General features: G+C 43.7%; 1 protein-coding gene across 1 annotated transcript; it reads left to right on the forward strand.

Annotated features, from left to right (window-relative positions):
• Window positions 1-2,391: 2,391 nt before the first annotated feature.
• Window positions 2,392-12,246, forward strand: IL22RA2 (interleukin 22 receptor subunit alpha 2). Its single transcript, XM_075553901.1, has 5 exons — window positions 2,392-2,452; window positions 4,441-4,576; window positions 7,722-7,900; window positions 8,946-9,115; window positions 12,097-12,246. Exons 1-5 carry the CDS (start codon window positions 2,392-2,394, stop codon window positions 12,244-12,246), a joined length of 696 nt encoding a protein of 231 aa, XP_075410016.1.
• The last annotated feature ends 422 nt before the right edge of the window (window positions 12,247-12,668 follow it).

A 12,668-nucleotide genomic window follows, 5' to 3' on the forward strand; every position in this document is an offset into this window, starting at 1 on the left:
TGCTTGGTGAATCACAGGCAAAAGACAGATGACCAAATGTTGTTAGGTAGCTAGAGCAGGGACCAGGGGTGTCTCCTGGGCATGCTCCAAATTCAGGCTCTGAGCCAGGAAGAGGCGGTACACCTAGATGGGCGATGCACATGGATTGGCCCAATCTAGGCCTGGTGGGCTTAAATCAGCCAATGGGGTCAACCAGTACTGCCGACCACACCTCTCAGTGGAAGCCCCAAAAGGCTGGAAGCGGGAGGCCCCCCTCTCTTTCGTGCTGCTCCTCTGTCTTCCTGGCCATGGTCTCTCTTGTTTTCTGTGGCATCAGGGGCGCCACCTGTGGGTGTGCAGTGCCCCCAAGGTGCCCGTGTTCGTGACTGTAAATGCTGTAACTTCTGTCCTTTATAAAAACTCACTGGGATCACAAACCAGGCTTCCACATGAATTTCTTTCTCATGTGAAGGCAAGAATCGAGATATTTCCCACCTGAGGAATCTAACAATTTGACCAGATTTCAAAGAAGGTATTAAAAGATATATGGTACAGAACATGCTCAAAAGATAGTCCTCCACATACGACCTTTCAAATAGACAAACATGGTGCATACCAATGGGCTTGAAAAAGTTTGTGGCATAATTCCGTTATCTTTCATTGCACTTTCCCGTGAGCTTTCTGAAGGCCCCTTGAGTGTCAGGGTTTTGTTTTGAGTCTTGTATGTGTGCAATGAAACATACATAAAAACATGAAAAATGGTGATCTTTTTAAATGTACAGTTCAATGACCTTACTTATGTTCCCTCCCATGGGCAGCATCACGCTATCTATTTCTAAATTTTCCCATCATCTTGAACCAAAATTCAATGTCCTTAACAATGACTCCTCTTCCTGACTCTCCCACACAAGCTCTGACTCACATGCATTTGCCTAATCTAGACCTTTCATTTAAGAGCGGCTGTTACTTGTTGTGAGGCACCACTGACTGAGTTCCCACTCAGAACAACTCTTTTTTACACACAGATTGACATGCCCGCCTTCCGGTTCTGCACCAGCCTCACAATCGGTGTTACATTTGAACCCATGATTACAGCCCATGTGTCACTCCATTTGATTAAAAGCATTACTCTTATTCACTGGCCTTCCACAGGGAGGTTAAGTAAAGACCTGGAAGGAAGGGGGCACAACTGAAATTCAAGTTCAAGCAGTCTAGGGATCTGTGTTTGTAAGTACTATGGCATCACCAAAGCCAAACACACTGCCATCGAGTCGATGGTGGCTCAGCGGGACCCTCTCGCACAGAGTAGAACTGCCCTTCGGGGTTTCTGAGACTGTTTACAGGAGTAGAGAACTCTGTCTTTCTCCCAAGGAGTAGCTGGTAGTGTCAAAGTGCTGACCTTGCAGATCTTGGTCAAATACATCACCATTCCACCATCAGGGCTGTCACTATGACATTGTGACCCTTTAAGACGAAATGGGAGTGCTGGTGGTGCAGTAGTTACATGTTGGACTGCTAACCACAAGGTCAGCAGTTCAAAACCACTAGCAGCTCCTTGGGAGAAAGGCGAGGCTTTCCACTCCCGTAAAGAACTACAGTCTCAGAAACCCACAGGGGCGGTTCTACTCTGTCCTGTCGGGTGGCTGTGAGTCGGAATTGACTTGCTGGCAGTGAGAAGACAAGATAGAGTCAAAGAGGAGAGAGAGAGAGAGAGAGATTGTGCAGCATTTGTCCTTTTCACATCAATTCTCTCCAGCAATCTTTTGGTTGAACAAGAGTTGAACTCTTGGTCCCAATTGTTCCTGAGACCCGGGCACTAAAGATGGGAATGGACAAGGAACGGCTATTCATGAGTGGGGCCACCTCGACGTGGGGCAGTCTGGGGAGCAGCATCGAGCAGCCCCTTTGGAAGGCAGAGGGTAGCCTTTGAACGGTGTGAGGCGCACCGGGGAGGGTAGTCAGGGAACTAACACAGGGAGGAAAAAGAAGAAACAGCACACACTCCACACCTGCTGTGAACCACTGCCAGGGCTCCTGACAGTGCAGCTGCCGAGCACATGACTCAAAGTCATTTGTCCGCCAAGGGCTGGCTCCTGGCAGCCTCACTGTCTCCTGGGGGCACCTTACACAATTTCCTGCCCTGCCCACCAGATCTACCTACCCTGTGTTCTAACTTTCATCACCGATGGATGGGTCCCCGTGGTAACAAAAACGAGCTGTCACACGGGTGATTTACAGGATGTGCTTTTTCGAAAATATATGTTGATGCTTTCTAAAAATTCCCCTAACGTAATACAATCATGTAGTGTCAAATACTTTGAGGATTGTGGTTTCCGAGTCTATAATTTCCTGTTCATCTGGAGCGGTCATCAAAGGAGAACCCGGGTGGTCCAGCCACTCTCCCTGGCCACCATGCAGTCTGAGCACTGCTCTCTAGCCTTCCTCCTCAGCTTCCTCCTGGCTCAGACAGCAGGTAAGTGGTTGTTTTCTTTGGAACTGCTTCCAGCTTTGCCATCCGAGTTGGACCAAGGAACGGCTGGCAAGGGCACATGGGCTCTTTTGTGGACTTTGTAAGCACTTTAGTTATCGTTTGTTACTACCTGCAGTCTGGTTAATAATGTGTGTATTAATGGACACCTGCTGAAATGTATGTTTTGTAGAGGATGAACGAAATTTCCCACCGGATGAACTGACCTCTGCCTCTCTGTCCCCCATAAGAATGTATTTGGTATGAGGGGTCATTATCCCACAGTGGTTACAATCACAGCCTACTGACCCAGACTGCCTGCACCTGGATTTCCATTCTGCTGCTCGCTGTCTGGGTGACCTTGAGAATGTACTTACCTCCCTGCGCCTCTGTTTTCTCACCTGTGGAGAGGTCACTGGGAAGCATACGTGAGCTAAAGTCTGCCAAGTGCTTGGAGCCAGGCCAGACACAGAATGGCACATTCACAGAGAATTCCTCAAGAGCATAAAATTCTTAGCATCACTGCATCCATCTGAGCAAGGCCCTTAGGGTCCCGTTTACAGATGGGCACCTGATATAAGAGACTCAAGTTACGTTCCCAAGACTCTATACCTGTGTTCAGACACTGGCACGTGAAAACAATCCAAGCTTCCTCGGCAGAAATTTGAGTGCAGTCCAAATGAGCCTGGCTCTACATTTCACCCTCCTGTAACCACGGGCAACATATACCCCTACTCCCCCATCTATCGAGTGTAATAAGGAAATGTCCACTTTGTATTTTTTGTTGCGGGAATGAAGTAAGTTGGAAAGCTTCGACCAGCATGCTTGAGACATGGGGGAGTTCACTGAATGCCCATAAAGAGGAAGAAGAGAGGAGGAGGAGGAGGAGAATGGCCTCAACCTCAAGCTGCTGTTTTCCTCACCAGCTCCTCTCTGGCGATGAAGCCCTGTGCCGGCAGCACATCAGACTTGACAGCAGATCATGCTTCAAGTGATCATTTTGCAATTCCCCTAAAATAATGGAATATTAAGAGGCGATATTTCTATAATAATAAATATTATCATAAGAAAAACTATAATAAGGAGAAGTGATGGTTGATTTGAGGAACTGGTTGCCCAGGAGAAAGGCTCTGCTCTTGGTTTTCTGTGGTAGGAAAGAGGTAGGCTCGGCATCAACTTCACTGTTGACTGCTGGGCAAGTTCCCTAACATCTCCATGCCTTCGTTTGTTAATCTGTGAGTGGGCGAGAGCAATCGAACTCACTGTGACCCATGGGGGTCAGAGGAGAACTGTGCTCCACAGGCTTCTCAGTGGCCAAGGTGTCCAAAGTAGATCGGTGGTGCTTTCTTCGGAGATGCCTCTGGCTCGACTCCAGCCTCCCATCTTTTGGTTAGCAGCTGAGCACTTTAGTTTGCATTACCCAAGGGGAGAACATGGCAGGAAGGAGAAAGAGGCAACGCAGACACCCCAAGATGAGATTCTACCTGGTATGGGGGCGCCAAAGCTAAGCTGCCCATGTGGAGAAGCACCGAGGAGAGTAATGAAAAACCGGGTCAGAGAGGACAAAGAAGCAGAATCCAAGAGGGAGCAAAAACTTGAGAAAGGGGGTGTTGGGTGTCAGGCCAAGGTCCTGCAACAAAACTGATCCCAGGCAAAATATAGTAGTCAAGTGGGTCTTGGGAAGGTGAGGGAGGGATCTGGTCGTGGGTCTTTTATCAGTCATTAGATTCCATCACGATCCTGGAAGAGACAAAGGGCACCTTTTGTTTCATTTTGTTTTGCTTTTTCACAGCGATTTACTGCCTCTCTAGCTTGGAAAATGAACAGGGGATTCCAATTGAGTTTTCTCAGTTTGGAAAACAATTGTCCTGACATTTGAAAAGAGTGCTCAGCTCCATCTCCCTGACGTGCACTACAAGCTCTGAAGGGAATTCTGAGGCAGGCTTGCCATTGCCAGGGTACAGATCAATCACTGATGCTTCTTCTTATTTTAGAAACGCAGCCAGCGCAGGAGTCTCTGAAGCCCCAGAGGGTACGATTTCAGTCCCGGAATTTTCATAATATTCTACACTGGCAGCGTGGCCAGGTGCTGAGGGCCAACCACAGCCTCTACTTTGTGCAGTACAAAGTGTAAGTGCCTTGGGCTTCTTCCGCTTCAGAGGTGATCCCTGTGTTCCAGAATGCAATGGGATGTGAGGATTGTGCCCTTACTCCATTTCACGGGGTTGAGAAGAATCAAGGTCAGGATAACAGTGACCTGTTCCACACCCAGACCTTACAGACTCAGCCTATGGCTTCCCAAAGGTGTTTGGCATATGCCAGGCTCTCAAACATATGGGTTGAACGAACGTTGATTGTTTAGCATGTAGCAGGTTCACAATGAACTTGAAGTTTCTGACCATTGAAAGAAAAGTGGTGGAAACATAAAGTGTGCACAATTGGTGTTTTGCTTCCTAAAGTTGCTGGAGGACATTTTCAAAATGTCGTGACTCCTTTAAGCACGGCCACAGATTACAGCGTGCTGCTGCCTGCTCCTCTTGTGTGATCTTCAACTCATCCTAATGGTTTGTTGCCAGACCTTAGATATGATCAGCGAACTGTTCTTCTGGATCAAAGATTAGAAACAGAAAATTCCTGATTTGTAAACAATACTTTTTTATCTCACCATTTCTAGGCATTCCCCACCCTCACCCCTGCCCCCACACCCTGCCCTATTGTGTTTTCTTTCTTACTTTACTTGTTTGGTTAGCGGGTTGGTTGTTTTATTCTCTATGATTTTTTTTTGAGGTTCTTTTGCCTCTGACATAGTTTGACATCCTGCCAAGCATCAGACAGAAGTTACAGTTCAACTTTGGTTATTAAGAAAATAATTGTTAATTAAGAAAATAAGCTGCAGATACAGACCAAACTAACAGTTATTTGTTCAATGATTTGGAGGCAATAAAATATTTCGTTTGATTTTTGAAGCCTTTCATGGGACTCTATCCAGTTTACATGAGTCGATCCATTCGTATTAATAACTGTCCCATGTAGGTTAAAGCAGGAAATGATTCATCACATTATAAAAGAAGTCAAGCGTAAATACCAATGCATCAATCACCAAACTACTCAATCTATGTTGTTGGTTTTGCTTCAATGTTATCATCTGATATAATGAAATTACTGTCATTATATAGTCTGTTCGGTGCCGACACCAGCAATATTTCTCATTATAGTGTTAGGAAGTTAGATATCAAGTCCTTCAACAAATATCTTGGGAAGCTTTCCCATCAGCCTCCAGCATCCATTCTCTCCCTCCATCACCGTCTTGGTAAAGCTGCTGGTGGGACAGTGACGCTCTGGTCACCCCTTTTGTTGTTACTTTCTCCCACAGTCAAAGGCTGAAGTCACGCCACCTACTGATCTTCTATGGGCTTCCCTCCCTCTCTGCTTGCCCCAAGTTTCAGAGAATTCCCTATAAGCCACCCGCTACCCGCCCCTGCTCTATTTTCAGTAAAGCGATCAGCTGCGTGGTGTGAGTAAGCGTCACTCGAGGGGGAAAGGATACCAACTTCTCAGAATCGGCCACATTGCTCAAAGCAAGCTGACGAGAAAGAAGGTCAGGAAGAGTTGAAACCTCAGAGAGAGTAAGGAGGTGGAGAGCTAGCGCTCACAAACAGAAATTGGGCGGATGCCAGAAGAGGCGCTCTTCTCGAAGTATGACGGGTCCTATGTTAGTGATACAGAAAGTCAGGCTTGAGTGCGTCTTTTAGCAGATGCACTCTGCTTAGTTAACAAGAAGGTATTTTTAAAAAGATATTTACGAGGAGTCAGGAAAAGAGAAGGAAGAATGGTCACCATGATTGATTTTAGCGGACAGGCTTCAAACCACCTAAACCAGGAGGCTAAGAATGAAGTCCTGCTGGCAGGGCCCCACTTCACATGTGCCCAGGCATATTCCCAACAAACTGCCTTCAGTCGTGTCTCTGGGACCAGTGGATGGCCGCAGACAAGTTCTGTCAGTAAGACATTTGTCAAAGACTCATAACTCACTGTCATTGAGTCAATGCTGACTCACAGTGACCCTGTAGGATAGGGTAGAACTGCCCCTGTGAGTTTCAGACTTTTAACTGTTTGTGAGAGTAGAAAGCCTCGGCTTTCTCCCATAGAGTGGCTGGTGGTTTTGAACTGCAGACCTTGAGGATCACAACCCAATACGTAACCACTACATCACCGGGGCTCCTAAGTCTTGTTAAAAAATTCAGAAAAAAATAAATAAAAGGTCCAATTACAACAGTGACTTCCTTAGGGATCTGCTAGACCAGTTCCATTCAAGGCAAAGAGGTCTGCTTAGAACGCTATGTTTAGTACATTGGAGCTCTGTTTTCTATTCCAAAAGACATGGACCAATCATGGGGGCTTACTGTGAGGACGTTTACAAAAACCGAAACCTGCACGGGTGAGGAAAAGGCCAAGAAAGTTATGTGGAGGGATCTGTTTCCATCATGACAATGCATGTGCTCATTCTTCAAGAATAGCATAGGGCTGTTTTATGAAAATGTATTCAAGAAATCTTGTCCCATCCACCCTACAGCCCTGATCTTGCCCCTTCAGGTGTTTTTGTTGTGCTGGTCCAAAACGAAAGACTATGTCAAAGGAATACAATCTGAGTGTCTCAGAGATGCCCGAACTGCCATTTTGACACTTGGGTCAAAGAGTGTAGAATTCTCCATGGAATGGCTAGGGAGAGGGAATATCACCTTCAGAAGTATATAAGCCTAGATGAAATTGTTGTTGAGAAATAATAGCCTTACATTTAGATATTTTTATTTGCTAAAGGTTTTCATGATTAAAAAATCATTTTATTGGGAGCTCATATAGCTCTATTACCATCCATCCATCCATCCACCCATTGTGTCGTGCACATTTGTACATATTTTACCATCATCGTTTTCAAAACATTTGCTTTCTACTTGAGCCCTTAGTATCAGTTCCTCATCCCCCCCGCCCCCACTCCCCCTTCATGAACCCTTGATAATTTATAAATTATTATTTTTTCATGTCTGACACTGACTGATGTCTCCCTTCACCCACTTTTCTGCTGTCCATCTCCCTGGGATGGGGTTATAGGTAGATCCTTGTGATCGGTTTCTCCTTTCTGCTCCAGTTTTCATGATTTTGTAGCCATATCTTTTGACTTATCCTCATGTTAACAGGCTGTAAAAAATAGGGAAGACTCCATCAGTGGGAAAAAGAAAAAGCGACATGTAGATCTTCTTCTTTTCTCCTTCGTTAGGTACGGAGAGAGACGATGGACAGATAAAGAGGACTGCTGGGGTATCCCAGACCTCTTTTGTGACCTTACCCAGGAAACCTCCGACATAAAAGAACCTTATTACGGAAGGGTGAGAGCAGCCGTGGCTGAGATCCACTCCAGCTGGAGCAGGACCCCGCGGTTCATTCCCTGGTGGGAAAGTGAGTTGCATGGAGTTGCCCTCTACTTGCTGTCCTTCCACTTGAGACCCCACATGCGGCATGTCCTTTAGCTCTGTTTACTAACTTAAAGGCCGGTAGGTCAAGCCTATCCAGCTGTGCTGCCGAAGAAAGGCCTGGGGAAAAATTCAAGAATGATTACGGCCAAGAAAATCCCATGAAGCAGTTCTGCTCTGTTAAACATGGGGCGGCCAAGAGTCAGAATCGACTTTACAGCAATGGTTTGTGTTGTTATGGTTTGGCCAATAACATAACATATTGCAACAGGGCAGACAAATCGTTGGGGAACAAGAATACTTCCGCAATCCAGAGTGACTCCAACATTTTTCGCCAACACCATAATTCAAATGCGTCCGTTTTTGGTCTTATTCCATATCCAACTCTTATGTGCATAGGAGATGATTGAAAGTACCATGACTTGAGGAAGACTCTTCTGAGTCCTCAAAGGGACATCTTTGCCCTCGATACTTCAAGGAGGTCTTGTGCACTGGATTTGCTCAAATGCACTGCATTGTTTAATTTCTTGACTGCTATTTCCATGAGCATGCTTTGTGAAATTCACGAGGAAGATGAAATCCTTGACAACATCCATCTTTCTCAGTTTATCATGATGTTGTCTATTGGTCTAATTATGAGGTTTTTTGGTTTTGTTTTGTTTTTTGTTTTTAACATTGGGCTGTAACCCACACAACTGTTGTATGTTTCCATACAACAATGGAAGACTACAACCATTAGTTAGCATGTGAAGTGGGTGGGGCGGGAGGGAGACAAAAAAGATGTGGGACTGAAGAAGTAGGCTAAGGATTCGAATTTTATGCAAAGAACTTTGACTCCTTATAGGGTACAAGAAATAATAATCTCAAGAAAGAGAAAATATTCTGCAGAGAAATTTCTCATAGATTTGTGAATTTTTGTTACTGGGTGTCAGAGATATCTTTTCATGACTTTTGCCAAGTATCTGCATTCAATAATGTTCCCAAATGTGATCACTATATATTTTAAATTTGTCCAAATTTTCTTTCACCAGCTAAACTTGATCCTCCAGACATGAATATAACACAAGTTGATGGATCTCTGTTTGTGAGTCTACGTGCTCCAAACTTACCTTACAGAAACCAAAAAGGCAAAAACATATCAATGGAAAATTATTATGAATTAGTATACCGAGTATTTATAATTAACAATTCACTGGAAAAGGTGAGTTCAGACAAAGAGATGTTTTCCCCTCCCCCTCTTGTTTATTTAACTAGTATATGATCATATAGGATTCTTCTTGGTTGTTACTTTATCTCATTTTATTTTTCTTCTCTTTTTGTTAACTCTTCTTTCTTTCATCATCATTTATAGAATGTTATTTAGTGTAAGGTACTGCCATCAGAATTTGCATGTATGGGTATGTATTTGGTTTTAAGGATCTATCTTTTTTTTTAAGGAATATAGCCTTTTATTGAATACTTTAAGTAGGACAAACTTAATACCTATTTAACAGTTTAAGTTCATTTACACAGCACATTAAATAAGTTATGCAGTTAAGTAACGAAAGTTCCTATTGGAGTCAAATAACAAAAGCACAGACACTATTTGATATACGCATCCCAAGTACACCCTGGACAGTTGTAGGCTCCACCAAGTGGGACCTCCACCTCTGAAGCTACAAAGCCATGGTCCTCATCCCGGTGGGGGCAACCCCACCCCCCAGGCCTCTCAACTTCGTCCTGGCAGGTAGTGGACAAAGGTCAACAATGGCACCATTGTCTTTGGAAATCAGCATGTCAATGTACCTGGCTGAGTCTGTCAACATTTTGACTTCACAAGAAATAGACACTCAGCAGCCCCACCCCCACACCCACCCAAGGCTCACCCCACCAAGGCAGGGCCCCTCCAACAGCTGGCACCTGGCTCATGTTGGAACTGCCTAGGTTTCTCAGGCGCCCTTTACATTTGGTTCACAATCACCACCACCCCTTCTTTGTAAATAGCCTAAAGTCACCTGTCAGAAAGTTGGTTGACCTGTTGACCTGCTAGCCTGGAGCTAAAGTTCTGAAGAGCACAGTTCTGGAGAAAGCCTGCAGGGGGCTTCCTGCTGTTCAAGCAGGGTCATTCAGCCCAGAATCCCTCCTGGTTTCCTGGACCCTTGTTTTTGGCTAATGCTACTTGAAAGTCTTCCTTCAGTACCTTTGGTTCTTACTCACATGCTACCTCCGGAAATGGTGGATTGTTGACTAGTTCTTTTTAGTACAGTGACTCTATATTCTTTCCATCTTCTTTTGATTCTGTTTACATTATTCAGATTTTGCCCATAGGATCTTTCAATATTGCAACTCGACGCTTGAGTTTTCCTTGAGTTTTTCCATTTAAAATATGTTGAGCATATTCTTCCTCTTTAATTCTCTACCTCTAGACCTTTGCCCATTTCATGTAATATTTTACTTTGTCTCCTTGAGCTGCACCTTGAATTTTTTTATTCAGCTCTTTGATTTCATCATCGCTTCCATGTGCCTTAACGACTCTATCATTAAGAGCAAGTTTTTCAGAGTTTCTTCTTCCATCCATGCTGATCTTTCCTTTCTTTCCTGTCTTTTTAATGACCTTTTGCTTCCTTCATTTATGATGTTCTTGATATGATTCCACAACCCATCAGGTCTTTTGTCATTCGTGTTCAATACATCGGATCTGTCCTTGAGATGTTTCTGAAATTCCCGTGGGACATTCTCAAGGTAGTATTTTGGCTCTCACGGACGTGTTTGGATTTTCTTTAGCTCCAATCGGAACTTACATTTGAGCAATCAATGATCTGCTACACAGTCAACCTTGGCCTCATTTTAGCTTCTCTTCTCCATCATCTGTTCCCACAGATATGCTCAATTTTATTTTTGTGCATTCCATCTGGAGAAGCCCAAGTATGTAGTCGCCTTTTGTATTATTTTAAAAAGGTGTTTGCAAAGAAGTTATTGGTCTTGTAAAATTCTATCCTATGATAACCAGCTTTGTTTCTATCCTCGAGACATTTCCAACTACCGCTCCTTCCACAACACTTATCAACGCTTCTTGGCCAAATTCAGATAGAAGATATTGGTACAATTATTGAGTTTCTGCATTACTAGCTTTAGTGGTTGGTGACTACATTTGAATCATAGCTGTATTGACTGCATTTTCTTGTATGTGGAGATATTTTATCCTATCAGAAAGCATGGTACATCAATATAGATCTTGAGCTGTCTTTTTCATGATGAATACAATGTCATTTCTCTCGAATCTGTCATTGTCGACATAGTAAATCATATAGTTATCTGATTAAAACTTGCCAATAGCAATCCACTTCAGCTCACTAATGACTAGAATATTGCTCTTTAGGCATTCCACTTCATTTTGGACAACGTCCCATTTGCCTGATGTTTTCTAAAATACCAGTGACATAGCTTCCAGCATCACTGAAAAAAAAAACCCAAACAAAAATAAACTCTGCCATTGAGTCGATGCCATCTCATAGTGACTCTACAGGACAGAGTGGAACTACCCCGACAATTTCCAAGACTGTAACTGTTTACCAGAGTAGAAAGCCCATCTTTCTCCCAATGAGCAGCGGGTGGTTTCAAACTGCAGACTGTGCAGTTAGCAGGCCAACTTGTAGCCACTGCACCACCAGGGCTCATGGCAACATATCAGCATCACAGCAACACACAAATCACCACAGTACAGCCAACTGACAGACAAGTGGTGGACAGCCACAAGCATAAAACCCAAAATCAAACCTGCCGCCATACAGTAGATTGTGACATACCATATATACTTGTGCATAGGCCGAGTTTTTCAGTACATTTTTAATGCAGTTTTTGTGGTAAAATTAGGTGCCTCGGCTGATATTCGGGTCGGCTTATACTCGAGTATATACAGTAATTACCCTATAACTACAGAAGTTATCATTGACAGCATATATTTGGGGGGACACAATTTAATTAATAACAAATGCCTACATAATCACTTTCCCTGTCTCATCACCAGATTCGAGTTTAGGAACAAGAGGATGTGTCTGAGAAGGAATTCTAGGCTTAGCATACCAAAGAGGCATGTCCAACCAGTAGACTGTCCGTGTTCAGCTTATTCATTATATCAAAAATAGAGCAAATTAGCAACTTGTTGAAAATATTTATTATTTGATTTTTATTCCTTGTGTGTAGGAACAAAAAGTCTATGAAGGAGCTCAAAGAATTGTTGAAATTGAAGTCCTAACACGTCACTCTGGATACTGCCTGGTGGCTGATCTCTATCAGCCCATGCTAGACAGAAGAAGTCAGAGAAGTCACGAGAGATGTGTGAAGATCCTGTGACATGGAATTAGGTGCTCCTCATTTCATAGATCAGGCGCTCTCTGAGAAGAGAGGCCCCATTTCCATTTCGAGGGGTCTTCTTTGGCGCTGTTCTCATTTTGCCATCGCACTTGGAGGACGCTCGCATATCCTTTTGTTTTCCTCTTTTGTCTCTCGTGTATACGTCCTATTTAAACAAAACAAAGAGCACTGTAGCCTGAAGAAGACTTAGAAAATAAACACACAAAACTCTCTTTAAAAAAAACAGGTTATAGGGATAAAAGACTCCAAATTCAAATATATTTTACAGCTATCCCTTTAGAAAGTCTTAAACAAGACAAAGTCAAAAAGACTTGTCTGGATGAAGAGGACCTTCCTCATGAGGCCATCATGGTGTCAGAGGATTCCCAGCCACACAATGAAATTATAAACCTTGGAAATAA

This window comes from Tenrec ecaudatus, chromosome 7, assembly GCF_050624435.1.
Source record: "Tenrec ecaudatus isolate mTenEca1 chromosome 7, mTenEca1.hap1, whole genome shotgun sequence".
Lineage (NCBI taxonomy): Eukaryota > Metazoa > Chordata > Mammalia > Afrosoricida > Tenrecidae > Tenrec > Tenrec ecaudatus.